The 27,794-nt window shown below is 41.8% G+C and overlaps 3 protein-coding genes and 1 long non-coding RNA gene across 5 annotated transcripts; 2 read left to right on the top strand and 2 right to left on the bottom strand.

The window, feature by feature from the left end:
- Positions 1-649: 649 nt before the first annotated feature.
- On the top strand, positions 650-9,374 carry LOC116035454 (kelch-like protein 28). 2 transcript variants are annotated; one of them, XR_004101371.2, is made up of 7 exons: positions 650-821; positions 2,434-2,694; positions 2,796-3,433; positions 3,571-4,014; positions 5,202-5,410; positions 6,000-7,982; positions 8,017-9,374. XR_004101371.2 is itself a non-coding variant. In XM_031278505.2 (6 exons), the coding sequence occupies exons 2-6, from the start codon at positions 2,434-2,436 to the stop codon at positions 6,161-6,163; spliced, it is 1,716 nt and encodes a 571-aa protein (XP_031134365.1). In that variant the 5' UTR covers positions 650-821; the 3' UTR covers positions 6,164-9,374. The 2 variants fall into 2 exon arrangements, 1 of the variants encoding a protein (XP_031134365.1); XM_031278505.2 differs by having other exon boundaries at positions 6,000-9,374.
- Positions 8,588-13,376, bottom strand: c18h14orf28 (chromosome 18 C14orf28 homolog). Its single transcript, XM_031278507.2, has 5 exons — positions 13,071-13,376; positions 12,285-12,809; positions 11,166-11,255; positions 10,941-11,075; positions 8,588-10,791 (listed from the first exon to the last, which is right to left on the bottom strand). The coding sequence occupies exons 1-5, from the start codon at positions 13,154-13,156 to the stop codon at positions 10,608-10,610; spliced, it is 1,020 nt and encodes a 339-aa protein (XP_031134367.1). The 5' UTR covers positions 13,157-13,376; the 3' UTR covers positions 8,588-10,607.
- On the bottom strand, positions 8,644-20,917 carry LOC116035459. Its single transcript, XR_004101374.1, has 3 exons — positions 20,774-20,917; positions 14,010-14,013; positions 8,644-8,659 (listed from the first exon to the last, which is right to left on the bottom strand). It is a non-coding gene; the product is annotated as an uncharacterized LOC116035459 (long non-coding RNA).
- Positions 13,582-27,306, top strand: mthfd1b (methylenetetrahydrofolate dehydrogenase (NADP+ dependent) 1b). Its single transcript, XM_031278504.2, has 27 exons — positions 13,582-13,843; positions 16,644-16,728; positions 17,022-17,081; positions 17,180-17,233; positions 17,373-17,509; positions 17,680-17,780; positions 17,911-18,047; positions 18,366-18,477; positions 18,600-18,727; positions 19,624-19,721; positions 19,948-20,121; positions 20,210-20,346; positions 21,589-21,635; positions 21,724-21,831; positions 21,929-22,003; positions 22,095-22,197; positions 22,296-22,372; positions 22,590-22,730; positions 22,824-22,892; positions 23,006-23,117; positions 23,331-23,470; positions 24,228-24,269; positions 24,400-24,500; positions 25,067-25,244; positions 25,583-25,690; positions 25,827-25,979; positions 26,524-27,306. Exons 1-27 carry the CDS (start codon positions 13,806-13,808, stop codon positions 26,611-26,613), a joined length of 2,805 nt encoding a protein of 934 aa, XP_031134364.1. The 5' UTR covers positions 13,582-13,805; the 3' UTR covers positions 26,614-27,306.
- The last annotated feature ends 488 nt before the right edge of the window (positions 27,307-27,794 follow it).

The following is a 27,794-nucleotide window of genomic DNA, read 5'->3' as shown; positions in this document are numbered from 1 at the left end:
TTAATATTATTTTTAAAAAAAGGTTACTGCCTTAGAATAATGATTTACAAAATGTCATCCAGAGTTGCACCCATGCTGTGGGGCACAAATTAGGTTCACATTTACTGTTATTTATGCTAAAAATGATTTTAACAATAAAAGGAACAATGAAAATAGTATATTTACCAGTAGTGTACTTAAGCACACTTGTACTTTATGTACTGTATGCCACTTTATACACAATACCTCTACAACCTCTAAAACACACACACACACACACACACACACACACACACACACACACACACACACACACACACACACACACAATGAGTAATTTAAAAAAAAATGTCATTAAAAATATGCTGCTAAAAATATGTTGTACTTTTACTAAAGTTAAGTTGTTAATGGAGAACCTTCATTACTATAAAATTATAACATTTTTAAGAATCTTTTTTTTTTGGGGGGGGGGTGTTCATAAACACACTACTGCGGTGTGCGTGCGTGTTGTTATAAAAAAATGTCTGTAGAATAGTGTTTTTATTTACTGTAAAAAAAAATACTGGAAAGTTCACTATCGTTGTAACACATTTTCTTGGCTTGTCGCTTGCTGACAACTCTTCCTTAGAAATAGCTGTGAATGTCGTTTTATTTTGAAAAAAGCGGAAGTGGGTGTGCTGCTCTGATATTATAAGAGCTCATCTGTAGCTTTGTGGCTAGGTTGGCAGTAGGTTGTTTTCTTGAAAGCCTCCCGAGGTTCCCACTCGTCGCCGCTGAACTCCGCCACTGCAAAATCGGTTATTACAGCGGCGCACCAGACGGACTAACGTTATAGGTTACAGGTTTGTCTTTCTTGATTTGACGATATACACATTTTATCTGGCAGCTAGCTATAACGTCACGTTTTGTATGTGTCAGCCATGTTACTGTATATCAATCAATGATGCAGCTAACGTTAGCCACAGTAACCGTGTTTATTTTTAGCAGCTAACCTGCGCCGACTGCAGTGCAATGAAACAGATTGGCACTGTGTATTTGCTGGAGGCGAACCTTGTTGACGAGACGATGGTGACATGGATGTTGATGTTAATATAAATATGATATCCGGGGAAATTTGTTTCTGCAAAATCTAAGCTGTTAGTGGGCTTTACAGTGTGTAAGCTAGCGCACTAGCTGTTTGCTGCTCTGAAGCTAAGGGGTAATGTAAACTAGCGAGTTTTGATCTGGCCATGCCCTCCGTTCAAAAATTAAGCCTAGGCCCCAGTTACACAAAACTAACCGTTCCCGTTATTGTGACTGAATGTCATAAAGCATAAATGCACCGCAGCATTTATGCAGTTGGCTTGGGTTAAAACATGGTATGCTTAACGTTACTAGCCAGTACGGCTGGTTGACTTTAAGTAGCGTTAGCACTAGATTAAGAAAATCCTCACAGTAGACTGCTAACAGTCATAACTACTGTATTACTACAAAACATCCCTGAATGCATCATACTACCCAGTGGGGATGTCACGATACCAAAAATATCAGCGGTGGAGGAAGGTCGGTCAAAGCGTGTCATGTCACTCTTTTTTTTCAGTGTCAGTTGTTTTGTTTTTTTTCTTTCAACTTTCTGTCACTGTTTTGGAGTGGAGGGGGCAAGGAGAGCATGATTTACATGTAACCTGGTGAAAACGTCAGTCTTCAGCCCGCTGCTCTGAAGCCTGGCATCACCACACAGTTAGCATATGGTAACTTCTTCCATGAGTTCACCTGGAACTCCCAGACAGCAATTATGTGTAGTAAGTCTGTTTCTCTCTGCCATTGTTGCTTTTTCACATAGAACCAGACTGGCTAAAGTTAAGTTAACTAACCTTTTATAGAGGTCTGCTAAAACGAGCGCTGAACTTAGCTAATGTCAGTAGCTATCGAAGCTAACGTTAGGCTGTGACAGACAACGGCAGAGAGAAACAGACTTAACGTTACTTTATGTTTGGGAGCTCCAGGTTAAGTCGTTAAAAGCTATTGCTGTAGATATACAGTGACTGCGGTCGAGCCGTCAGTGAGCGCCGTGCACGAAGATGAGACGCTTTGTTTTTCTGTGCTGATCGGCCTTCTTCTTCTTCAGCATTTAGCGGAATAATTGCATCCCCTGGTACCTAAGGTACTTCAAAAACGAGTACCGTCACGTTTTCAGAATTTTGGTATTGACTTGGTACCGAAGTACCGGTTCTCATGACATTACTACTACTCAGGCATGTTTTTTTGACACGTGCTGTAATTACGTGATGTTGCACAGCCCTGTGTTTAGTTGACTTTTCAGGCTTGTAGTCTCAGGGGCAAGATGACAAATGGTTAATTTACAGGATTTCCATTGGCTGTTGGCCAAATGTTAGTTATTCATAACGTTTCACTGCATCAATAGCCTTTTACAAAATGTCAACAATGCACTGATATGTGGATTCCTGCTCGCAGATGGAACAGCAGGACCAGGCCTATATGTTTGCCAGTCTGAAACGGCCTCACTCAGAGCAGCTGCTGCAAGGCCTCCAGCTCTTGCGGCAGGATCACGAACTATGTGACATTGTCCTGCGTGTGGGTGATGCCAAGATCCATGCCCACAAAGTAGTGCTGGCCAGCATCAGCCCTTACTTTAAGGCCATGTTCACGGGTAACCTGTCAGAAAAGGAGACCTCCGAGGTGGAATTCCAGTGCATCGATGAGACTGCCTTGCAGGTATGCTTGGAGCCAGCAGACACCTATTAAACAGCACTGATTAACTTCTAATCTGTACCATAGTTTTTGTTTATGTGACGCTTTTGCTCTTTTTCTTCTAGGCCATTGTTGAGTATGCATACACTGGCACAGTGTTTATCTCCCAGGAAACAGTGGAATCTCTGCTACCGGCTGCCGACTTACTCCAGGTTAAGCTAGTACTTAAGGAGTGCTGCTCCTTCTTAGAGAGCCAGCTGGATGCTGGAAACTGTATAGGCATCTCCCGTTTTGCAGAGACATATGGCTGTCATGACCTGTGCCTGGCTGCAAATAAATTCATCTGTGAGAACTTTGAGGAAGTTTGTCTAACAGAGGAGTTTTTTGAACTGACAAGGGCTGAGTTGGATGAAATTGTGTCCAATGACTGCCTTAAGGTGGTCACAGAGGAGACTGTATTTTACGCCCTGGAATCGTGGATCAAATATGATGTTACTGAGCGACAGCAGCATCTGGCTCAGCTGCTGCACTGTGTTCGCCTTCCACTCCTAAGCGTTAAATTTCTCACTCGCCTATATGAAGCCAACCACCTTATACGAGATGACCACGCATGCAAGCACCTGCTCAATGAGGCCCTCAAATATCATTTTATGCCTGAGCATCGACTCTCCTATCAGACTGTGTTGTCAGCACGGCCCAGGTGTGCCCCGAAGGTGCTGCTTGCAGTAGGTGGAAAGGCTGGACTGTTTGCAACATTAGAAAGGTAATCATTTCTGGATGATAATTTTAAGCATTATTGAACAGGCAACTTTCCAAATTCTGTATTATCTATGCCTTCTTTATGTTCTGTGTTTTAAAAACAAACTGACAAACCAGTTCATACCTGTCTCTCTCTTGCAGCATAGAAATGTATTTCCCTCGGACAGATTCATGGATAGGACTGGCCCCTCTGGGTGTACCCCGTTATGAATTTGGAGTAGCAGTGCTGAACCACAAGGTGTATGTGGTGGGAGGCATCGCCACACACATGAGACAGGGCATTAGCTATCGGAGACACGAGAGCACAGTGGAGAGCTGGGACCCCGAAAGCAACACCTGGTCTTCTGTGGAGCGTATGGCCGAGTGCCGCAGCACACTCGGGGTGGTGGTCCTGGCGGGCGAGCTGTATGCCCTCGGAGGCTATGACGGCCAGTATTATCTCCAGTCGGTGGAGAAATATGTCCCCAAGTTGAAGGAGTGGCAGCCTGTGGCACCCATGACCAAGTCCCGCAGCTGCTTTGCCACCGCTGTGCTGGACGGCATGGTGTACGCTATTGGAGGCTATGGCCCAGCCCATATGAACAGGTAATACCACTGAGAGTGGATATGATCTTTTTGTTTTACCTGTGGAAATGTACTGTATGTTATGGGCTGTTAAACATTAGGAATGGGAAATGTTTAGTTATTAATAACTGTCTTGTCCTGTAGATTGCCCAGTTATTAGCAAGGCTAATAAGCTGCTCAGTTCTGTGTATCATATGGTACATTTCTTTCTCTTCAACTGTAACCTCTTTCATTGAAGTTTCTGTACAATGTGAAGACTGCAGAATGCCACATAGGATCAATGTGGTGCTCTACCACACCTTTTTTTTAATAGTCTGTGATCTCAGTGAAAAGCTTGTAGCTCTTTTAGACCTCGTCCTAAGCTGGTGTTCTCTCTCTCAAGTCTTGTTAGTTATTTAAAAGAACTGGTAATCAAGTGAAGGATGGGACCAGTGCCCTGTCAATGCGTCAGGAGGAGTCATAACAGAAGTGGTTGCTGAAGTTTCATGGGGAGGGTGCCCGACTGTGTGCTGCTGGTTAGACCTCTAGAGAGCAACACAGTGTTGGCTTGTTTCCTTGACTCCTGAAACCCCTCAGGAGAATGTGTTTGGACAGAGAATCTTTGGGGACTATTTCTTTCTTTCCCCAATGGCTTTTATGTCCTTGCTTACTGCAAAACAATCCCTGATTGCTAGTGTTCATGTTGCTGTTGCTGGGTTCTTTTTACTCTGGTCAAATTTAGTAATTCACCACTGCCATTGGTTACTAGTTGCACTGCGTGTGTGTATCAGACCACCTGAACAGTTCTCTTTTGTAGCTTGAAATAATATTTAAATAACATTTAAATGACTAAATATCGGTCCAATTAAGTACTATATATTTCTAAAATAAATTTCCATGTAAAGTCAGTTAGCTGCTTTTCAACTGAAATGCAACTTTTGAAGGAGTACAGGTGTTTTTGTATGTCGTAGACGAATAATTACAAATTGCATATATGTAATATAACAATACTTCAGGTCATTTTCCAAAGCATACCACATGAGGTAATATTGTTTCACTTGTGCCTGTATAATATAAAAAAAGTTTCTTGAAACTGGTAAATCATTACAGCATTTGGCTGGGGGCCTGTTGAGGAATTGCAGAGTGCTGGGACGTCGGATCTTTTTACATTTGGACTTTTTAAACCATTGTGTGCATTTTGTTAACTGTGCTGCATCTTCTCCACACAGCGTAGAGCGGTATGACACCAGCAAAGATGCCTGGGAAATGGTAGCCCCCATGGCAGATAAGAGGATCAACTTCGGAGTAGGCGTCATGCTCGGCTTCATATTTGTGGTGGGCGGACATAATGGAGTGTCACACCTGTCTAGCATTGAGAGGTATGATCCACATCAGAACCAGTGGACAGCCTGTCGGCCAATGAATGAACCACGCACTGGTGAGTTTACATCATACTTTAGCTAAAGCCCCTATTTGTATGATTGGATTTTGGCGACCCCTAGTGGTGTTATCTAAGGCGACTACATGTAGAGGCTTCAATGAAAAGTGGTTTTGGCCTGTACATGCAGACTCTGTATCATTTGGTAGGGGTGGGGGGAGAAATCGATAAAGCATAATATCGCGATATTTTCCGTGGCAATACTGTATCGATACAGACGGCAAGTATCAATCTGTTATTATATATGTGTTGGGTCAGTTGGTCTGCTTGATAATCCCATTTTTCAGCAATAAAATTGAAGTGCGATGAACAAACAGAGAAATGTATCTTTTTAGATAAAACATGTTGACAAAAATTTGAAGTTGGAAAAAGGTAATAAATTGCAATACATAGCAGAATATTGCAATATGTTTAAAATTGCAATAATATCTTATCGTGACATAAGTATTGTGATGATATCGTGAGGTCTCTGGTGATTCCCACCCATATCATTTGAGCGTATCATTTGAAAGTATTGCGCTAACTGCAGCTACAAAATAGTGAGAAATTCATGTAATTAGCCACATATGACTGTGACATTGTTTTGCAGGTGTGGGATCTGCCATCGTGGACAACTACCTCTATGTGGTGGGAGGTCACTCCGGATCATCCTATCTGAACACTGTCCAGCGCTATGACCCCATCTCAGACAGCTGGTTGGACTCGAGCGGCATGATGTATTGCCGTTGCAACTTTGGTCTGACTGCCCTTTGACCCATGGCCCAGCCAGCTAGGACCCAATAAGAGAACTTGGACACAAAGACGTTTCTTTTTTGTTGTCTGCTCCTCCTTCCCCACATTCATCCTCCAGGTGCAGAGGAGCGCTGCACACCAACGTGAACACCAGAGGAGAGGGAGCCTACTGAGTGGATGGATGTGCCGGGCTAGCTGGCTGGCTAGAGGGGGACCACAGACATGGCTGCAGAGATGAGAAAGAGCTACAGAGATGAAGATCATTGGACAGCTGTTGTCACGGGCACGAGGAGACGACCGCTCTACTGCTGCTGGACCACAATGAGGACTCTGAGCCATTTCCCCAGAGGATTGTGGGAGAAAACTTGTCACTTTTGTTTTAAAATTCTGTTATGTTAGCAGACATTTTTTTTGTTTTCCTTTATGCCATTAATTGTGTCTAACACTCAAATATTTTTTTTATTAAATTCCCTGCTGCAACTGGAACCATGTGTTCAGATTTTGTAGAACACCGCAGTCGGCAGGTGTTTTTGTATGAATATGTGGTTGTTGGCCATGTAGTGTGTATGCTCGAGAGGTACATGCATGTCAGATAGGATTGTTTGTTTTGTTATGTGTCCGGGTGCAGAGCTGATGCTTGGGCTCAGCGACTCAGCGACGCAGGAGTTCTGCATCAAAATCAGTGCTTCACAAAAAAGAGAAAAGTTGGAATCTTTATATTTTCAAAAAGGGCTGCCTTTTTCTCTCTTGTAAATAGTTTAAATAAAATATATGGAATATATCCTCTAGTGCATTGCCTGTAAAATGTCTTTCTGCACTGGGTCACTAGTGTGCGTGCGGATGTGTGTGTAGTTTGATTCCGAGGTTCAGTGTAGAGTTGAGACTGTGACAAATTCTCCTGAGAGTGTTTATCACTTAGTTTCTGCTTCATCCTCGGAGCCATTTAAAAAAAAATCCCCATCTTCTAGCTTCTGTTACATCTTCCTAAGGTCAGGTCATGCACTTGCTACTCTTTAGTTGAAATCGACCGTGGCCCTTTTTTCACCCTTTGGTCTGTACAGTATACCAACTGGTGCTATATTTAGGATTCAGGATTCAGCTGTTTGTCTGTGTTGCCTCACACAATTAGCTCAACCTCTGTTACTTACTACTGCGTAAGATGGTAGTTATTTGATGTATGCGCATTTAAATGCGTATAATTGAATGGCCCCCAACCATGCAATAAATATAAATTCCTACTGCAAGGGAAGCCTGTGGTTGGAAAACCGCAAACTTCTGTCCTCATAAATATTTAAAAAGTCTGAAAATTGGCACTGTTTGGTTTGATTTTTTTTTTTTTTTTTTTTATTTAAAAAAATATATCCTAGTTAGCATTCCCCTTCCTTACATCGTCCCTGTTGCTGGATATGAGCATGCTTTGTCATTGTCTCCATACCTGTTCCTGGTACAATGTCACTCTTGGCTATGAACATGACTTTTTCTGCCTGTGATTGGGTCTAAGCCTGCTCTTTTCACTCACCAACTCGCTACCAAACGTGATTCTCATGTATCCATGGTCTTGCTTGCAAGCTCAGGTTTGAGGTAATCTGTTCACAGCTTCATGTGAAGTGCCAAAACATTTTTTGGTTTCGCATCTTTCCCACCTCCTGTGCTAGAAACAGCTTCCTTTGTGTGCCACGATTGAATTATCTTGTCCTTATTGCTAATGTATTAGTATGACATTCTTCTATGCTGTCATATGGAGATGGATGATAAAGCACCAAGGGCTGTGCCAGCCAAATCGGGCCATGTACCCACTGTCACCAGTCCTGTGTCCTGGGAGAGAGTGCTCCCCAGGCTGGTTGAGGGTGTCACTCTGTGCAGACTTGGGTTAGGCTAACGGATAGGTCAAGCAATGCACAGCAATAGAGGGCACTAGACTAGGAAAGGCTAGGTGTGGTGTGTCTTGAGTCACTTAATGTTCAAGTCTAGTTTGAGTTGCTTTGTGCACTGATGTTTGCACATAAGTGGAAACTTTAACCAAGCTCTGCGTTGCACTTACCAAACTATTTGATACATATTGTAATTTGTACATATGCTTTAATTTAGAATAATGGCATTTAGATAATGCAATAAGACTTCTGTTCTCTCTGTGGATGAAGGTTTTTTGTGTGTGTTTGTCTCTTTAAAAAGCCAAGGCATCTCATATTGCTGTAACAGAACATGGCATGTTTATTGATTCACACTGTTTTTCTGGTAATGTTGACATCTGATGAAGAAAAAAAAAAAAATGAAATTGTACCATTGACTTTGCCTCATCCTACAGGACATTTTATGTCGTCATTTTGTTGTGCATGCTGGTTCATTTGTACAAGGCATATGTTTGAGGCAGATTCAGATGGGTTGCTCACAATCATTGCATTAATTATGATAAATGGCCAAATTCGAGGTATACACCTTTTTTAAAAACAATTCAGCCCTTTCACCACATAAGTCTTGTAAAACCGTTACCTGTTAAACAGGACGTGTGCTCTTCCACTTGTACTCCGAACTTCATGCGTTTGTGAAATAAGGGAAACCATTACTACAAATGAGGACTTTAATGACATTTCATTGGTGAGACATTTAATTTGTTGCATCACTATATAGAGTACTTTCCTTTTACTTTTAAAAGGCATAAGCAAGCCAAGCGTATTTCTGCAAATATCTTTTTTTTTTAGAAAGATGTGAATTACTTTTTTGTATTTATAATTTGTATTATTTATGTTGTGTAACCTGATTTTGTTTGCTAATTCTGTATTGTACTAGATTTTGTTTGTCACATAACAGCCATGGCACAAATCACGCAGGCGTAATTATGTGCTACAGCCATGATTCCTCTAGCATCAATGTTATGTACAGTGTCATGATTTCTGAGGTGTATATTAACTACTGCTTTAATCAATTTTGGAGAGACTCTGAAGAAAATCTGCAAACGTTAATCTGCAAAAAGAAGGGATGTTAAAATCAAGTTTGTATGCATTTTCATTATGGCCTAACCAATGTCATGTTTTTGCCACCACTCTCACCAAAGTGCTTGTTCAAAGAAAGCAGATGGATGACTAACACCTTGGTCTGCAATGGACTGCCACTGTTTGTGTCTGAAAGAAAAATTCTTTGAAACTGATGTCAATGTTAGCCAAATGACCACTCTGCTTCTTTTACATTTCCCATTGTGTGTCTGGAGTAAAGGTGATGATCTTGAATTTTCTATCCTGTGGATTAATACTGGAAGTACAAGATAACCTTAAGTGTAGAAACAGTAGCTTTTCACATTTTATCATGTTTTGATTGAAGACATTTTACATACATTTTAGTCTGTTTGTGTGGTGCAGTTGTACCCAGTTTAAAATAAATGCCTGCCTTAAAAGGTACTGTCTGCTTTTATGTGGCTCTTGTTTTACACATCCATGCAATGCAAGTGCAACACAAATAAATCAATACCAGTGTACTCCAAAATATTTGTATTTGTATTCTGCATAGAAAAACAGCAATTGACAACTGATCATGATCAAGGTTTTATACTCGAAAGGATTCACTTTCGTAAACCTACCTTGGCAGAGGCACTGTGTGATACCAGTTATTCTTTAAGGTTAAAAAAAGAAAAATGTAATTAGACATTACCTGTTGTGACTGCAATGTGTGCTGAGCTAGTGTTAAAGTGCTTCAATTTGTTGGTATGGACAGTAATATTTAAACTTGTAGTTCAGAAAAGAGGCTGCCCTCAACCTTATATCATCTAAGAACTTGGTATTTTTTACATTCATTCACTCATCGTATTAAACGCTTGCCTCCAATTTAAGCATCCTAACAAAAAAGTTAACCTGACATAGGCGTTGGCTTTGTTTGGTTGTTTCTTATCCGTTCAGACCACATGTGACAATAGAAATAGCACCAATTTAATTTAACGAAAGGGCTGATCTGCATGAATGTAAAATTATACTGCCAAAATTGTACACTAGCAATTTTGATGGAAATGTGGTATACAGTCAATGTCATCTATTCAAGGCTGATTAAGAGCAAATGCACCCTCAGAGTGTAAATTAACCATGGAGTTTTTAAAATCATATCAATCTCCCTGTTTGTCGGGTAACTGTATATGCATACGATGTGTATTACTCACTGCTACTATGCATATCAACCCAGAACTATTATAGTCCATTATATTCTTGGATTCCAAGCATGCCCAAAGAGAAGTAATTTCCATTTTGCACAGTAATCGTTCTGCAAGCATTCAGGTGAAATGGAGCATGTGTCATGCAACTATTTTACAGGTAACAGAGAAAGCAACAGCTGACAGGAAGAAGAAAAACGAATGATGCGTTAAGTAGAGAAACACGATTACAGTAATGTAATGCCATCCATGGGGTTATGACAAAATAATCGCAGGAAGGCTGGATGAATGAATGCCTGCTCATCTGTGTATCCACTTGTGAGAAACATAAGTTCACTTGTCAGAGGCACGGATGTAGACCAGAGAGGACAGCAGCAGGAGCTCTGGGGGCTTGTGTAACAGGATCAGATTGTCACTCCTCAGACCGTCATAGTGCATCCAGCAGCCATCTATCTGGAAGGCTGCAGAGTAGTGATGCTCCACCTTGTTGAAGAGCGTGGCACCCTCTAGTAAGTATCTGTGGAGAAAGGAGTTATTACCATTTTCTTTATACTGTAGATATTTTCTTTTGGATCTGAGACAAAGAGAGGCAAGATAAGAAGGTGTAGAAGAAAAAGCAGTGTCTGGTCCCATTTACCTAGCCAAAACACACTGGAAGCTCCATACCTGTGTTGGCAAAGAGCCAGATGGTAAGGGACATAGGACAGCTCTTCTGACTTCCACTGCTGCATGTTGAGAATGACAAAGGGTGGGGGTCCATGGCAGAAAACCCTCTGAGAGAACTCCCTTAGACCATCACACCTGTTCAAAAAAAAGATTATCAATTTGTTAAGGAAGTGGAATAAGACTGGACAGAAATAGAAGATGATGTACGCTGTCCCTACGTCTCACCCCAGCTCTGAGCAGAGTAGGAGTTTGGGGCAGAAGAACTCGTCCACGGCCGACTGAATGGGGTCTCTGTGAGGCAGCTCATGAGGAGGGCTGGAGGAAAAATGTCACAGGGAAATCAGAAGAAATGAAAATCATGTATACCATCAAACAACACACATTTAATAGCAGTGACCTCCTTTGTAAAATGAAAAATATCTCCAAAGACAATTAAGAATCTTAATTGCATGCATAGACACAAATACATTTTAGGTGGCGATAGCGATGCATGCATGGTCTTTATGTGACCTCAATTAGACAGGTGGAGATTTTTCGAGGTTAGTATGTCAAGGGGTGAAAATAAACCCATTTTATGATGAAGCAGTGCACCGGCTAACCTGACCTATTAAAGTGGTGACAAGGGTGGGACAAAGTCCATAAGGACATTTGATATTTTTAAAAGGTCCCATGACATGGTGCTCTTTGGATGCTTGTATATAGGCCTTAGTGATCCCCTAATATTGTATCTGAAGTCTCTTTCCTAAAATTCAGCCTTGGTGCAGAATTACAGCCACTAGAGCCAGTCCCACAATGAGCTTTCCTTAGGATGTGCCATTTCTGTGTCTGTAGCTATTGAGGAGGAGAGGGGGGGGTGGCAAGGTGGAGAGTGGGGGTGTGGCCTTGACCAACTGCCACTTTGCTCGTTTGAAAGCCATGATGTCTCTCTCTCATGGGTGGGCCAAATTCTCTGGGCGGGCAAAGCAGAGAAAGGGGAGATAACCTTGCTCCTTATGACCTCATAAGGGGAAGATTCCAGATCGGCCCATCTGAGCTTTTACTTTCTCAAAGGCAGAGCAGGATACCCAGGGCTCGGTTTACACCTATCGCCATTTCTAGCCACTGGGGGACCATAGGCAGGCTGGGGGAACGCATATTAATGTTAAAAAACCTCAAAGTGAAATTTTCATGCCATGGGACCTTTAACATTTAATACAGAACACTAGATAAAGACAGCTGGTGCTAAACCTGTCCTGAGTTTTGAAAGACAGTCTCTGCTAATGTTCACAGAATGAAACGTTGGGAAAAGTTGGATAGAGTTCACTTTGTAGCATCATGATATCAAACCGCCTGTACGCAGTATACCTGATGTTGATTGTAGTCTTGATGAACTCCTGGAAGTGGGCCGGGCAGTTCCAGTTGGTGCACAGACTCTCCTGAATAGTCGACATTAGGTTCTCCAGGTTCTCTGTGAAGTTCTCATGCTCGTTACCAAACAGGTCAATCTCTAGTGCTGCCTGGTGGATCTTAGAGCGGTACTGTCTTTTAGACATCCTGTCCCAGATCCACAGCATCTTCACTGTGGTGTAGTCACAGGAGTCCATCAGGGAGAGGAAATACTCCACAAAGTGCTTGCCCAGGAAGACAGCCAGCTCCCTGGGAAAGCCCTGGTTGTCCCGCAGAATCACATACAGGATCATAAGGAAGCCATCGATGGTGCAGGTGTTTTTTAGGTTGATTTTGACGTACAAAGGGGTGCATGATATGGCTTTCCGTCCTGCCTTAATGGCGAAGACGCCCCCCCAAGGCAGCACAGGCCTCCAGAAGGAGTGGTCCTCTTCGTCATTGTTGTTGATGGAGGCACGGATTTCTTCAAACAGTGTCTTAGATCTAATGAGACATATATGAGTTAGCAGATGCTTAGAAAGAGGTGGTTGAATGTGTTTGTTGCACTGATGGATATGGACCGGATAATGTTGAGAGACTGCGGCCTTACCACAAACTATGGCTATGCAAATAGGTGTAAGCTAGCTCGCAATAACAAAACAAGCCACGCAATGACAAGTAATTAACGTCCACTTATCCTCCAGGGAATACACATAGACCCCAAAGCCCGCTAGTTTAACAAATTAGCAGCTGCTATCAATTTACCTTTCGAAGTGGAGATTGTTCTCAGTGTTTGAAATTAGCGTTTGGAGGTCTTCGGTGTCGCTCAAAACACAGAATCTACTCTCCATTGCTCTCTGTATTTCTTCATGTCTTACGTCGGACTTAAAGCCAGATATGTAAGTATAGTATTTTCTAACACTTTCTGGTGATTTCCTGAGTGATGCAGCTTGGCAATGATCAAAACAATTCCGATCAAACGTCAAGTTGGGCCCATATAAACACTGCTGTAGAGTTTTTGACGGATTACGGTGACGGTGTGTAAATACAGCGCTGTCCTCTGCTGGTTCTTGACGTAATTACACCCTCTGAAAACCCGCCCATTCCCCCATCTCTCGTTGGTGGGTTCATAGATATATATAAATATATATCTATGTATATAAATATATATCTATGGGTTAGCAGAACTGTGAATGCTATTGGTTTAGGGGTTCTACTAACAGGTTTTAATAGGCTGTCAAAGTTGACAATAGCCACGCCCTTCTCAATCGTCATGCCCACTGGCGAGGCCACGTTCTACGTTTGACGCTATTCCTGAAAGTTAATGCGCTGATTTTTAACCTTAGTGCTGGATTTGTGAATAGAGCCTGCGCCACCCCCTTTAGTCCCAACGCTTTTTGACAAACTTTAGTTTTTGGCACTACTCACCGCACTCCTCTTCTTGTTAGGCACCTCGTGTGCAGGCGACACCATTAGAAGACGGACTATCAGTACCAAAAGATGTCAGCTCAAATCATAAGCGGGAAAGAGGTTTCAGGGTAAGTATCAGATCTTTCAAGCACGTTTATTGATGCACATAGAGCCTGGAAACATGTGTCTGTGTAACGTTACTGGCTAACTAGTCAGCTAACGTAAATTAGCCATTTGAGTTAACGGTTTTTATACTGTTAATTGCGGATAACGAGCAGAGAAGTCACAGTGGACTCTCCTCAAGTGGCATGGGGTATTTGTCTCCTGACAGTTATATCTAAATGTGTCCACACTGAATGCACTGACTTGTGACTGTCGCATTTATAATATAGTGGCAATCCATAAGGTTAGCTAGATCATTGAACATTTTGGAATGAATAGTTGCAAATCCTGCAGCATTATGTAAGAAGCTGTGGGGTGGGATATGATCTTTGCCCTATTGGTCCAGTGACCTCAAGTGATGAGGCTAACACACACCACTTATGAAACTTAGAAACCCCAAACTAACCCCAAACTAACGTTTTAACAATCGTTACTGTTTTAATATTTGAGTACAATCTGCAAATGAGTTTCTTGTGTTTTTAATAGTTCAACGTTTGAATGAATCCAAATATTGCTCATACAAAAAGTTTGGGAGAATGTATTTGGCAAAGAGGCAAAAAAAACTTTGATTAGTTGCATGTGCTTGTCACAAGACATGACCGCCTGCACCCTGATAACTGCTCCTCACAGTACTCATTAGTTAAATTAAATCCACAGATCTGCTGTGCCTTTTAGTAGGGGGATTTACATTCATTATCCATGAAAGTTTATAGGAATATGGCCCTAGTTAATCAGTAAGCAGGAAGACATGCTGAGTATCATCAGATTAGGAGTGTTGTTGTGATGCAATATGTAATAATGATTGGTTTTATAAAGTCTGTGAATGATGATATTTTTACTGATAGCCCTTTGTTTCTCTGGACTCCTTTGTGAATACATAAAAAGCATTATCATGCAGGTCATATGTAAAATAATGTACCTGAATAACAGTTTCAACAGTAGGTCTATGTTATATATGATTTGCACTATATCGATTAAAATGTGTATTGTCATTGTTTCACTTTGCATCCTAGCCCTTAGAAAGGCTAAGGTGTTATTGCCATTGGAATGCCTGATGTTTTAAATTGTGCTTAACTTTAATATATATATATATATATATATATATATATATATATATATATATATATATATATATATATATATATATATATATATATATATATATATATATACACGCACACCTTTGGATGAAGCTTTTGGAATATGAAACACAAATTTTGTAAGGTTATCGGTTTAAAAACACTCCGAGTTACTTGAAAAATAGTTCCAATTGGTGTCACACATCCATAATCAATAGTAATCACGTGGTGTGTTCCATTATCACTGCTAATGAAGTTCATGTGATTCACAAAGACACCGTGCTTCAATCTAAATCTGTTTAGTCGGTCAGAGTTTTAAACACAATCGTCAGTGTATCTTTAGCAGGGGTGGGAAAAATAATTGATTCTTAGATGCATCGTGATTGTCTCTAGAAGGATTGGATGCTCGATTCTGATAAGTTAATAATCGATTACAATTTATTTATTTATTTTTTTAAATGTGTTGATTTTTCTTTAAAAGTTACTGTCTCCAGACAAGTACAAATCAGAAAACGGAGTAACTGAAAGAGGATGGGATAATGGACAACAACTTAGAGTTTAGGCAAGAGTGCAGAAAAAACACTCACAAAAATGGCCAAAAGGAAGAAATAAATACATTTTGTATATATACACATGATCTAATAATACATACATAAAATAATTAGGCAAAACACATATAGGCTGTTCATCTACTTTATCACATTACATCTGACCACCTCATGTTTCATGTTCTAAGAAGCCAATTCTCCACCTTTAAACATGACTGAGCCTCTGACATGGAAGATTACTGGGAGAGAAGGTGACTTTCACAAGCACGTTTAAGGCTTAAGCATGGAATGACTACAAAATAAAAACCTCAGTAGACAAAACATTTCATTAAAACTTGTGTGTGACAAATACTGTATATGTCAAAATCTAAGCTTTGTCTAGCTGCTTTGTCTAGGAAGTGATTAGCAAACTGAGTAGCAAACTCCGATTTATATGTATATTTTTAAAAATCACGCATGGAAATGTACATAGAAAAATTGTTGCATCGAGATGCATTGATAATCGGTTTAGAATCGAATCGTTGGCCTCTGAATCGGAATCGAATCGAATCGAGAGGTGCCAAGAGATTCCCACCCTAAGCACCTAATCTTTAGTGCTTCTTGAGTAACAGTTGATGAGATCAATAAAGGTTATTTGTTGTGTGATTGATTGTGTGAATAGAAAACAAAAGAGAAGCAGTCAGAGTTAAGCTTTGTTTAGACAGACATGCTAGATCTTAAAATAGATTTTGAGTGCTATGCTATGCTATGCTATGCTATGCTTAACTTTTTGTCACTGCTGTCTGTCTTGTCTGATTGGTTGAGTTGACTTTGCCTAATCTACTGTAGTATATGTTGATTGGGGACAGATACACCTCCACCCCATTAAACAAATAAAGATAAAGCAAAGACCAAAGATAAGACTTTCTATTGACCTGGCTTTGCATGTACAGTGGAGATTGATGGTTGGGGGATTGGAAAATGGTGACCAATTTCACAATGAGATAGCCACATCTGTAACAATTGCAAGGGAGGGGAATGGGTTAGGCATGTGGCTTGTGTACCATATGATCCTATCCCTTTCCCTTTGTTATAATGGCTGTCACTGCATAGAGATTGGAAATCCAGTTGGGTTTTATTTTGTTGTCTTGTGTTCTCAGGCAGGTGAGGGGGCGTCTGAAGAAGGATGTGGAGCAGATGAAGCTTCAGGACCCAAACTTCAGACCCGGTCTAGTGGTTTTACAGGTAAGTGTAAGATGGGAACTAAATTAGAACGTATTGGGGTAAAAGCACATTTTTGGTTGTTTTATTTGCTAATTTTGCCATGTGCTTTCTCGTGGCCTTCCCCTGGAGGCAGTCGGCAGGTAAGGACTTTGGTCACATGTGCCATTTTGTGCCCCTGCATAGAGTGTATAACTGTGTTCCACTGAAGTCCCCTTCTTGTAGATGGAGACATTTATGGAAGTGCTCTGTCATCAACAGTAGGATGGCCATTCCTTCATATAGGCAGGTGAAGTGATGCTTTGTGTCTTTTGCAGGTTGGAGACCGCGACGATTCAAATCTGTACATCAGCATGAAGTTGAAGGCAGCAGCAGAGGTAAAAAGATAATTTACATTCAGTATGTACACCACACTTCTACTTTATACTGTTTGCGATCAGCCCTAACTTCCTAATCTCTTCTTCTGTGTAAACAGATCGGAATAAATGCCACACATATGAGACTTCCCAAGACTGCAACGGAGGAGGAGGTGAGAATGGATTTGAAGTATAAGTTCAGCCCAGCTTTTATACACACACACACACACACACACACACACACACACACACACACGGCAAATAACAAACTGAGAGTACCTCAGAGTGTAAAGGCCGTCTGTCTGTCCGTAGGTTCTTCACAGCATCACAGAGGTGAATGAGAACTCGTCTGTCCACGGCCTCATCGTGCAGCTGCCCTTAGATTCGAACCACAAGATGGACACAGAGAAGGTCACCAACGCCGTGGCCCCAGAGAAGGATGTAGACGGGTAGGTACAGACATAAACTAAAGATCAGGGTTCTTCCTTCTAATGTTTGCTTATTTGTGTTTCTTTTCTTTCTTTGAGTCTGGTTAAAAGAAGAAAAAAAACTCTTGGATAATTTAAATTGTTAGACCGCTTGAATTTGCAATTTTCACTGTGTTCTGATGCATTTACAGACTGACCAGCATCAATGCAGGGAAGTTGTCTCGTGGGGACCTGGGAGACTGCTTCATCCCCTGCACACCAAACGGCTGCATGGAGTTGATCAGACAGACTGGTAAAGGCAACATTTAACACCCCAAAACATTCAATGCTAAGTAAAAAAAAAAACATCTGTGCTGTGAAAACGTACAACACAAAATTGAATAAGACCAGAATAAATTGATGGATCTACTGCTTCTCTACAGGTGTGTCTGTGGCAGGAAAGAGAGCGGTAGTGATTGGTCGCAGTAAGATTGTGGGCGCACCGATGCACGACCTGCTGCTGTGGAACCACGCCACCGTCACCACCTGCCACTCTAGAACCGCTGATCTGCCTGGAGAGGTACAACAGTAACCCCTCCACCCAACCCAGCAACATAGTTTCAGGATCATACTCCCATCAGCCATTATGTGTCCCCAGACCAATATGAGCAATGTGACCACTGATGTTTTCATGTTGATGAAACTCTGAAAACAATCGGTGATTACACGCAGGGAATTACAGATCTCTGCTGCCATCGTGTGGCATAAACAATAATCACATTTTGAAACTTTCTGTGAAATCATAAAATAAATGTCCACCAAGCCTAGCATCATTTTTACCCATGCTACCCCCTTATTCATGAAACGCTCACTAATGTCCATCGCTGTCTTTGCCCAGGTGGGCAAAGCAGACATCCTCGTTGTCGGCATCGGGAAAGCAGAGATGGTGAAAGGAGAGTGGATCAAGAAGGGAGCAGTGGTCATCGACTGTGGCATCAACCACATTCCAGGTTTGACTCTGCGTTCCTGAGGCTTTTCAGTCTGCTTTAGTCATGGCATTCTGGAGTTTAATTAGTTATTCAGAGGTAAAAGTGTGGTATTTACCTTAAAGTTTCTTTCTGTGTCTTTTTAGATGAGACTAAAGCAAGTGGGAAGCGGGTGGTGGGTGATGTCCACTACGCCTCAGCCAAGGACCAGGCCGGCTTCATCACTCCTGTGCCCGGTGGTGTGGGACCCATGACTGTGGCCATGCTGATGGCGGTAAGGTCCATCTGGAGAGTGTAATCCTCAACTAAACTCTATGTTGGCATTAACTGACATTTTCTAATTTTTAGTGCTGTCAGTTAAACGCGTTATTAACGGCGTTAACGCACACCCATTTTAACGGCGTCAATTTTTTTATCTCGAGATTAACGTTCTTTTTGGCATAGCAAACTTTGTAGTTTTTTTTCCACATGCTGTTGCAACAACTAGTAACGTTAGAAAAACAACACCACCACACCGGATCTAGCTAGACCGGAAACAAAACAGGCACGCTGCACACACTTGTTTGGGCTTGCGAGCCGGCCATAGAGCAGTAGGCTAACGTTACGTTTTGAGTGGATGGCGAGCGCGAGACGCCGAAATGGATGCCAATAAGATTCTGAATGGAAAGTTTACTTTTAAAAAGTTGCCAAATGGTTCTGTTGACAAGACCAAAGTGATCTCTGTGTTTTGTCGTTGTGAACTGAGCTATCATCGCAGCACGTCCAGTCTGAAATACCACTTGATGGCCAAGCACACAGCTGATGCGAAATCTCTGCCCCCTCGTCAAAGCCAGGCGACAAAAGCACAAAGCAAGCCAATCCACTTTTCCATGTTGATGAGAGCATTAAAATGAGAAAAAATAATTGGACAAAAAGAAATCTAGGTACATTTAGAATAGATAAAAATGTGCGATTAATTGCGAGTTAACTATAACACTAATGCGATTAATCGCGATTAAATATTTTAATTGTTTGACAGCACTACTAATTTTCAATGCTAGCATACTTATGTGAAAACACAGTATATAAGGCTAAACATTTACACTCTTTATCCAGAGGAGGAAATAGCGATTAATTATTTCTTTCGCCTCATGTACCCTAGATGTTAAAAGAATGACTGTGTGTTTGTAGAACACAGTGTTGAGTGCAAAGCGTTTCCTGGAGAGCCACCAACCAGGGAAGTGGAACATTTCTTACACCAAACTCAACCTCCAGAAGCCCGTGCCAAGGTTTGTCTCCTTATCTTCCCCTTCCCGCAATGATGTGCTCTGTTAACTTGACTGTCACTGAAAGATTTGGTCAATTTAATAATCCACACGCAAGAAGAGCGGGTTTAATTCTTCGCCTCACGTTAGAGCTCTCTGAATGCGCTCTTTGTCTTTCAGTCCTCAGCTGTTTCCTCCTCTGGTCAGATGAAAAAGTGATTTTGTGTGTTGTCTTTATAATTCCCAACAGCGACATTGTGATTTCTCGCTCCTGCGTGCCCAAGCCTATCGACTGTCTGGCAAGAGAGGTGGGCCTGCTGTCAGATGAGGTGGAGCTTTATGGCAAGACTAAGGCCAAGGTCCACCTGAGTATCATCAAACGCCTGCAGGCCCAGCCAGACGGCAAATATGTGGTGGTCACCGGGTATGCAGCAGAATTTAAAATTATCAATTGTTCATCTCTGACCCTGCTGATGATTATGTTCCATGCTGATAAGATTTTCTGTCCACAGCATTACACCCACCCCTCTGGGTGAAGGAAAGAGCACCACCACCATCGGCCTGGTCCAGGCCCTGGGAGCCCACTTAAAACTCAATGTGTTTGCTTGTGTCCGACAGCCTTCTCAGGGACCCACCTTTGGCATCAAAGGTGAGCTTTGGAATAATGTACACTCAGTGAAAGGTTGCGCAGTACAGAGCCCCCCTGGTCCCACTTTGTCAAAAAAATGTATTATAACTATCTCGTGGCTTCAAGATAGTAACTCGTGGCATCAAGATAGTATCTCGTGGCCTCAAGATAGTATCTCGTGGCCTCAAGATACTATCTCGCCGAACATCGGCATTAAGCCGGCCAGCGGGGGCCCTCCGATGGCGGGTCACGTTTGCAAATCGGTCAGTGGTCAGAACCGTAGCTGCGTTACGGTAAAAGCTGTCAAAAGTGTCCGGCCGTGGTCCCCAGAGGTCGGTCTCACTGCCCCGAGACTCCTCGGTGCAGTTCTCTGGAGGCCTATGTTTTCAAAAACTGGGTTTCCGAAATCGTGCAGAAGGTGGCTGGGAGAGTGAGCCGGGCTTCTTACCCATTTAAAGTTTGAGAATAGGTTGAGATTGTTTCGGCCCCAAGACCTCTAATCATTCGCTTTACCAGATAAAACTGCGAGACTCTGAGCGCCAGCTATCCTGAGGGAAACTTCGGAGGGAACCAGCTAGGGGGAAGTGGCAGACCTCTGCCCGCTTATGGTGCACCTTCCCTGGGGTAAATCGAAGGGTGCTTCGGTGGGATTTTCTTCCAAGTTTTTGGACCGGGGAAGGTCCTCCCTGAGCTCGCCTTAGGACACCTGCGTTACCGTTTGACAGGTGTACCGCCCCAGTCCGGCAGGGCCGGGCGCTTGACACCATAAGAAATCTTGTAGGCTGCATATCCATAGTCCTTTATAATTCTTCTTCATATTTTATAGGCTATATTTATACTTTTTACATGTGTGTGTATATACTTGTTTATTTACCAACTTCTATTATATTCCTTTAAATGTCTTGATGTGCACATCAAGTGTGACACAAGAATTGTCCCCCAGGTTATCAATAGCATCAATAAAGATCAATAAAGTATTTCTGATTCTGATTTTAAGTTAGCCTATAGTGGAGTGTGCAGACTGGTTCATTAATTATTGAAGTGTTTCACATTTTTGGGGAGAAAAGCTGCTCCATTGTGCATTCTCCTTTTTATATACACTTATCTTGAGGCCACGAGATAGTTATAATTAATTTTTTTGACAAAGTGGGACCAGGGGGGCTCTATAGCGCAGCTTTACAAGCCGTTGAAATGTAAATTTTTTTTCGAGTCCTATACTGGTGTGTGTGAGTCTATATCTGTAGTTTTGTCTTCTGTCTGCAGGCGGTGCTGCAGGAGGTGGATATTCTCAAGTCATTCCAATGGAAGAGGTACTACACTGCTGTGTCAAGTTAGAAACTAGGCAGCTAGAAATACTAAGGGAAGATTTGCATTAATTAACGAGTCTGTTCATTTTAGTTCAACCTCCATCTTACCGGCGACATTCACGCCATCACAGCTGCCAACAACTTGGTGGCTGCTGCCATCGATGCTCGCATGTTCCACGAGTCTACACAATCTGACAAGGTGGGTACTCTATTTTGTCAGTGCTATACAAGAAAATGCACTTTTTGTAAAGAAATGGATTGTGACCGTTATCTTTCTCTCTGTATGCATCCTCCAGGCTCTGTATAATCGCTTGGTCCCGCTCAATGGAGAACAGAGGAAGTTCTCTCCCATCCAGATCAACAGACTGAAAGTAAGTTATTGTGTCATGGACTTGTAGGTTTTGGCTCACATTGCAGAGTATGGCGTACATCTCACACATAACGTCTTCTGTATTTGTTTAGAAACTGGGCATAGAAAAGACAGATCCCTCCACTCTGACCGAAGAAGAGATTACCCGCTTTGCCCGCCTGGACATGGACCCAAGCTCTGTCACCTGGCAGAGAGGTATGAAGTCTCTTAATCCTCATGACATTACATTGTCCTTAATCTGCCATATTTATGTTAGCAATTGTGAGTGTATTGGTCATTGCGTGTCAATTTAGTGTTGGATACCAATGATCGGTTCCTGAGGAAGATCACGATCGGACAGTCACCAACTGAAAAGGGATACACGAGAGAGGTAAAGACATGAGATCCACAAAGTTTCAAATTTCTGTTAGACAGTTTCTTTGGCTCCACCCAGTGGTTGTGTCTAAATGACGCTGTAGGTAGCAATGCAACACACCCCATTTGAAAGTGAATTTCTGCCTATATACTGAATGTACCCTCTCCGAGCCCAGTTCGCTGCATTGCTGTTGATGATAAGGTGACATCCATTTTGTCTCTCTGTCCTCCAGGCCCAGTTTGACATCACCGTGGCCAGTGAAATCATGGCGGTGCTCGCCCTCACCACCAGCCTGCAGGACATGCGTCAGCGCCTGGCCAAGATGGTCGTGGCCACCAGCCGCGGCGGACAGCCCATCACCACCGAGGACCTGGTGAGTGGTCTGGACTCTCCTTCATGACGGGATCTTCTCTATAGGTATTGTGGAAGCAAGGCTCCTATAATGAATTATTGTTTTTCTTCATAGGGCGTGAGTGGTGCTCTAACTGTGCTAATGAAAGATGCCATCAAGCCAAACCTGATGCAGACCTTGGAGGTGTGTGAAACACGCATGCTAACTTGTATAGTTGCACTGAAAATAACTTTACAAGCTAAAATAGTTGCCTTCAGTTATGGGTTTTGTATCATGTGAGTCATTTGAATCCACAGGGAAACCCTGTGTTTGTCCATGCCGGCCCGTTTGCCAACATCGCCCATGGCAACTCCTCCATTCTGGCTGATAAAATAGCTTTGAAGCTGGTTGGACCCGAGGGCTTTGTAGGTAAGTGGAGCTAAGAAATGGCTTTATGGAAGCATGTTTTCCTCAATATTCACTTTTTTGGGGCTTGATCTGGTACTGGAGTGCTAGTAGATTGTTTGCTGTGTTGATGGTACAAGTGATGGAGTAGCAGATGTGATATTACCCAGTATTTCATACAGTTGTGATTCTGTTACTGTTCTCTTTGTCTCACAACCTCCCAATTGTGCCCAACAGTGACGGAGGCAGGCTTTGGTGCTGACATTGGCATGGAGAAGTTCTTCAACATCAAGTGTCGCTACTCAGGCCTGAGACCCCACGTGGTGGTGCTGGTGGCCACCGTCCGAGCCCTGAAGATGCACGGAGGGGGACCAACAGTGAGTTTGCTTGAGTTTTCCGCAGCACCCCAATAAGAAGAGAATTACTGATTTTTTAATTTGAAATAAAAAAACAAAACCACTTTTGCTTTTACATTTCTATATAATTTTACATGATGGTTGAACAGCATCCACACAGTCACAATGAATATTACCTCTGCACACCCTCCCTCAGTGGACGTCACAGAGCAATAGCTCATTCAAATTCTCCTCTTCATTCACACAATTGTTAGCTTCTTAACCCTCGTGTTGTAATCGGGTCAAATTTGACCCATTTTTATATCAGAAATATGGGTTTCTTTGAACCAAATTGCCCCAAAATAACATGAATGCGTGGATGTACATCGTATGGAAGCCATGTAACATTCTTGGCAGGTAAAATGAATGATTATTTTCATTGAATTGTGGGTGTTTTGTTTTTTTTTCAATTTTATAGCATTTGAAATAAACTGTTATCCACTCAACATCCCCTGATCTTAACTATCAGTCAAAATAATCCACAATATCTTTTTTTAAACCAAAAAAATAGGTATTATGTCATTTAAATTATGTTTTTTGACCATGTATCTAAAAAATCGTCAAACGTTGGAAAAAGGGCCAAAAAAAGTTAATTTGCAATTTTGACGCGGAGGGACAACAACTTCACGGTCTACGGGAAGACAACACAAGGGTTAAAAATACTGAAGGAAACACTTCAAATAGTCTCTGCTGTATAAGATTTGGTTGAGGTCATTCTTTCATTTCACTTTTTATTTAGGTCACTGCTGGGATGCCACTGCCTAAGGAATACATTGAGGAGGTAACGCATAACAGAAGCCCACCAAAATGTGATCTTTATTTGAAATGAAAGTTTTCTGTCGATGAGCTGTACATTACTATTGGGTATCTTACAAGCTTATTTAAAAGTGTGTTTGTGAACCCGCATGTAGAACCTTGAGCTGCTGGAGAAGGGCTGCAGCAACATGAGGAAGCAGATAGAGAATGCACAGCACTTTGGCGTGCCAGTGGTGGTGGCTGTCAATGCTTTCAAGTAAGTGGTGAATGGCGACACAGTAGCCAGTCTATATGACCACAATAACAGATTCAGAGAACTTGTTCTGTAACACATTGTGCGGTATTTAGCTGCTGAAGAGTCATATTTCTTTTCTAAGGAGACCAATAACAGAGAGAAACAGAAATTGAATATTGGACTTAGATTTATCAGGAGGCTTTAGGTGAGGGTGAAATATGTCCGTGTTGTTTTTACAGCTTGTTGTGCTGCCCCGAGGTGGTCAAGTCAATTAATGCATCTTTGAAGCAGGATCAAGAGACTGTAAATCTATTTCTTTTGTTAAATTATTTTTTTTTACAAATAATGCATTAGGGTCGACAGGCTGAATATAAGCAACGGTAAGTGTTACCCTTGCTCGAGGCAGAAAGGTCCTCAAGGTCAATAAAGAGGTTAAATCATAAACAATGACACAAATGTGATATAGTTCAGACATTTTTCTTGTGTGTTCCTGCATTGTCAAAAGCCTGTCTATTTCTCCGCCTTGTTTTTGGATGGTTGTGTCTGTTTATCTCTAATGCCCTTTGTTGTTCTGACCTATCCTGCAGGACAGACACAGAGGCTGAGCTTGACCTGGTCTGCAGCATGGCCAAAGCTGTCGGAGCCTTTGACGCCGTGCGCTGCTCCCACTGGGCCGAAGGTGGAGCCGGTGCGGTGGCTCTGGGTCAGGCGGTCCAGAGGGCCTCTGAGGCCCCCAGCAAATTCCAATTCCTCTATGATTTGGAGGTATGGGCCATCACATTTTCTGTTTTTCAAAAATAGTCCAGGTTAAATATGTGAATGAATTTGCCAGAAAAAGTGCATGTTATTATATTAATTTGGTCTGAAAAGGGAAATAAAGATGTCAGCCATACTGAAGATAAAAATAATGTTTTCACCCACAAGAAATGCCCTCTTGCATATGTACCAAGTCTCAGTGAAAATACATAAAAAGAGTTTGAAAATGTATCATGTATTTGGACCCTAAACTCAATCAAGCACTGAAAATGTGCTAATTTTGTCTGGTTGGCATTAGTGGGCCAACATATTGATAAGTTTTATTATAATTTATAATTCCTCTCTAGCTCCCTATTGCTGACAAGATTCGAATAATCGCCCAGAAGATCTACGGAGCGGATGATATTGAGCTTCTCCCAGAGGCTCAACACAAGGTGGAGCTGTACACCAAACAGGTCAGCATCTGTAGTCGATTTGTTTTCTTTCCTCTCTCTCGTCAGGCCTGTTTGTTGTCCGTGGAAATTATCCTAACTGGGTGGAGAATGCTTGATTAGGCCTTGTTAAAAGATCTAATACCTTTTCTCCCCTCAGGGTTTTAGCAATCTGCCAATCTGCATGGCGAAGACTCACCTGTCGCTCTCTCACGAGGCAGACAGGAAGGGTGTGCCCACAGGGTTCATCCTGCCAATCAGAGACATCCGAGCCAGTGTGGGCTCTGGCTTTCTGTTCCCGCTGGTCGGCACGGTAAGCTTTCATTAAACAGTGCCTTTCTTTTTCAATGTTTTGCTGCAGGTTCACGCCTGGTCGGTATTAGGGTGTGACTATTAACGGCTCTGCGTGTACGCACCATCAAACCACATCCCAATGTAACCTCATGTTCTACATTCATTCAGCTGTCTTTCTTATGAAGTAGTATTCTATTAATAAAAACATGGCGGGACCTGTAGCACTCTAATGTCTTAATCTTTTAATGTGTGTGTGTGTGTGTGTGTGTAGACATTTGCCCTTTTTGTGACATGTATGTTTACTACAATACTATTTGTCTCATCTTGTCTCTTTTCCGGTCTCTCTCACTAAATGCATTATCATCTACCTGTTTTTCTGCACGCTTTAAATTTGTGCATAACAAACATTTTACAAACGCTAGAAAGTCGAAATGTCAAATGTATGGATTGAAATGGCGGCTGACCTAAACATCAGATCTGTTTGGAGCGAAGTGTGTGTGGTTGTGTGTGTGTGATTGACGGTGTATATCATTAAAACTGCTTTCTCTTGCTGTTCCTCCTAGATGCCCACGATCCCTGGTCTGCCCACCAGGCCTTGTTTCTATGACATTGACCTGGACCCTGAGACTGAACAGGTCAACGGGCTCTTCTGAAGCACGTAGTAAGGAAGGTAGTTAAGACCTACAGATTCCAACCTCATACTGCATTTGGCAGACACTGAGCCTTAAATGTGATGGACTAATAACTGGAGTGCCATGAGCATGTCTGCTAGAGCTGTTCTTGTTTGTTGTTTTTCACTCAGACACTGACATCTGTAAATAATTGATTTGCTTTGCCCTGAAGGCTGCAGATGGTTCATTAAAGAAACCTAATTTATCACCGAACAGTTTATCCCCCTGAGATTGTCAGTCTGTGATGTATTTTTTGCAAGAGGGAACTGTCCTATTGACAATTCTTTCAGTTACATTGCTCGCTGCACATAAACAAGCCCCGCTTGTATTTCACATCCCATAACCCCCAATGACAATAATAAGCCGAGACTCTCAAATTTGGACTCTTGTTTAAACTACTTGTGTATATTTTGTGTGCACTACACCAGGGGCATCCCCTCCAGGCCACTGTCTTTAACAATTGTGTCTGTCTTTGAGATACATACATTTCTTGAGATACATAAAAACTACTTTTTGTTTTATTTTTGAGCAATCTTGTGACTATTGTCCTATTTTGTCTGTCCTGTATTCTAATTAATATTACTAGCATTGCTGGAGAAAACGGATGTTGTAAATTAGTGGCTTCAACTTTTCTGTCAGAAAAGATCAAATAAAGTGTCCTTGATGGAACGCCCACGTATCAACCCTTTTTTTTTTTTTTTTTTTTTTAAATATCTGCTTACATATGAGAAATGTGCCACTCTTACACATTAGATTGCTATTAATCTTCGCATCTAACTCCTGACAGGAAAGCACAACTAACTTTGCGAAGCAAAGTCCCCAAAATAAACTACTCCTTAAAACTAGTTGACAAGTGTGTGCTAGTTAATGATGATTTTGGATCTTTAATATTCTTTTATTTCATTTATAGCATATATTTTAAAATGTTCCTATAGTCACTCATGTTTCTGTCAGAGTATTGGTGTTTATTGAACTTCATCTTATCAGTAGTATATTCTGTTGTAGCCACATACCAGTGAGTTAATGCTATGTTTCATCATGTTGTTTCAGTATGATATTCGTTTATATCAAACTGACTTTTATTGCATTATATTTCACCAACTTAATATGCCACATGATGTTGTCATGGCTGAAATATTCATAACAAACCCACATCCTCATAT

Source organism: Sander lucioperca, chromosome 18 (genome assembly GCF_008315115.2).
Source record: "Sander lucioperca isolate FBNREF2018 chromosome 18, SLUC_FBN_1.2, whole genome shotgun sequence".
In the NCBI taxonomy this organism is placed as follows: domain Eukaryota; kingdom Metazoa; phylum Chordata; class Actinopteri; order Perciformes; family Percidae; genus Sander; species Sander lucioperca.
Note: the sequence above shows the minus strand (reverse complement) of the source record. Positions and strands in the feature narration are given on the sequence as shown.

What these genes read in the sequence shown, in the direction of transcription:
- c18h14orf28 (XM_031278507.2), bottom strand. Translation starts at nt 13,156, where the DNA reads ATGGAGAGTAGATTCTGTGTTTTGAGCGACACCGAAGACCTCCAAACG. An exon ending in CTACTCTGCTCAGAGCTGGG is followed by an intron (nt 11,076 to 11,165) that starts GTGAGACGTAGG and finishes TTTTTTGAACAG; the next exon opens with GTGTGATGGTCTAAGGGAGT. An exon ending in CTGGCTCTTTGCCAACACAG is followed by an intron (nt 10,792 to 10,940) that starts GTATGGAGCTTC and finishes CTTTCTCCACAG; the next exon opens with ATACTTACTAGAGGGTGCCA.
- mthfd1b (XM_031278504.2), top strand. Translation starts at nt 13,806, where the DNA reads ATGTCAGCTCAAATCATAAGCGGGAAAGAGGTTTCAGG. An exon ending in CCATCACCACCGAGGACCTG is followed by an intron (nt 22,731 to 22,823) that starts GTGAGTGGTCTG and finishes TTTTCTTCATAG; the next exon opens with GGCGTGAGTGGTGCTCTAAC. An exon ending in AATTCCTCTATGATTTGGAG is followed by an intron (nt 25,245 to 25,582) that starts GTATGGGCCATC and finishes ATTCCTCTCTAG; the next exon opens with CTCCCTATTGCTGACAAGAT.
- LOC116035454 (XM_031278505.2), top strand. Translation starts at nt 2,434, where the DNA reads ATGGAACAGCAGGACCAGGCCTATATGTTTGCCAGTCTGAAACGGCCT. An exon ending in TCGATGAGACTGCCTTGCAG is followed by an intron (nt 2,695 to 2,795) that starts GTATGCTTGGAG and finishes TTTTTCTTCTAG; the next exon opens with GCCATTGTTGAGTATGCATA. An exon ending in GGCCCAGCCCATATGAACAG is followed by an intron (nt 4,015 to 5,201) that starts GTAATACCACTG and finishes TTCTCCACACAG; the next exon opens with CGTAGAGCGGTATGACACCA.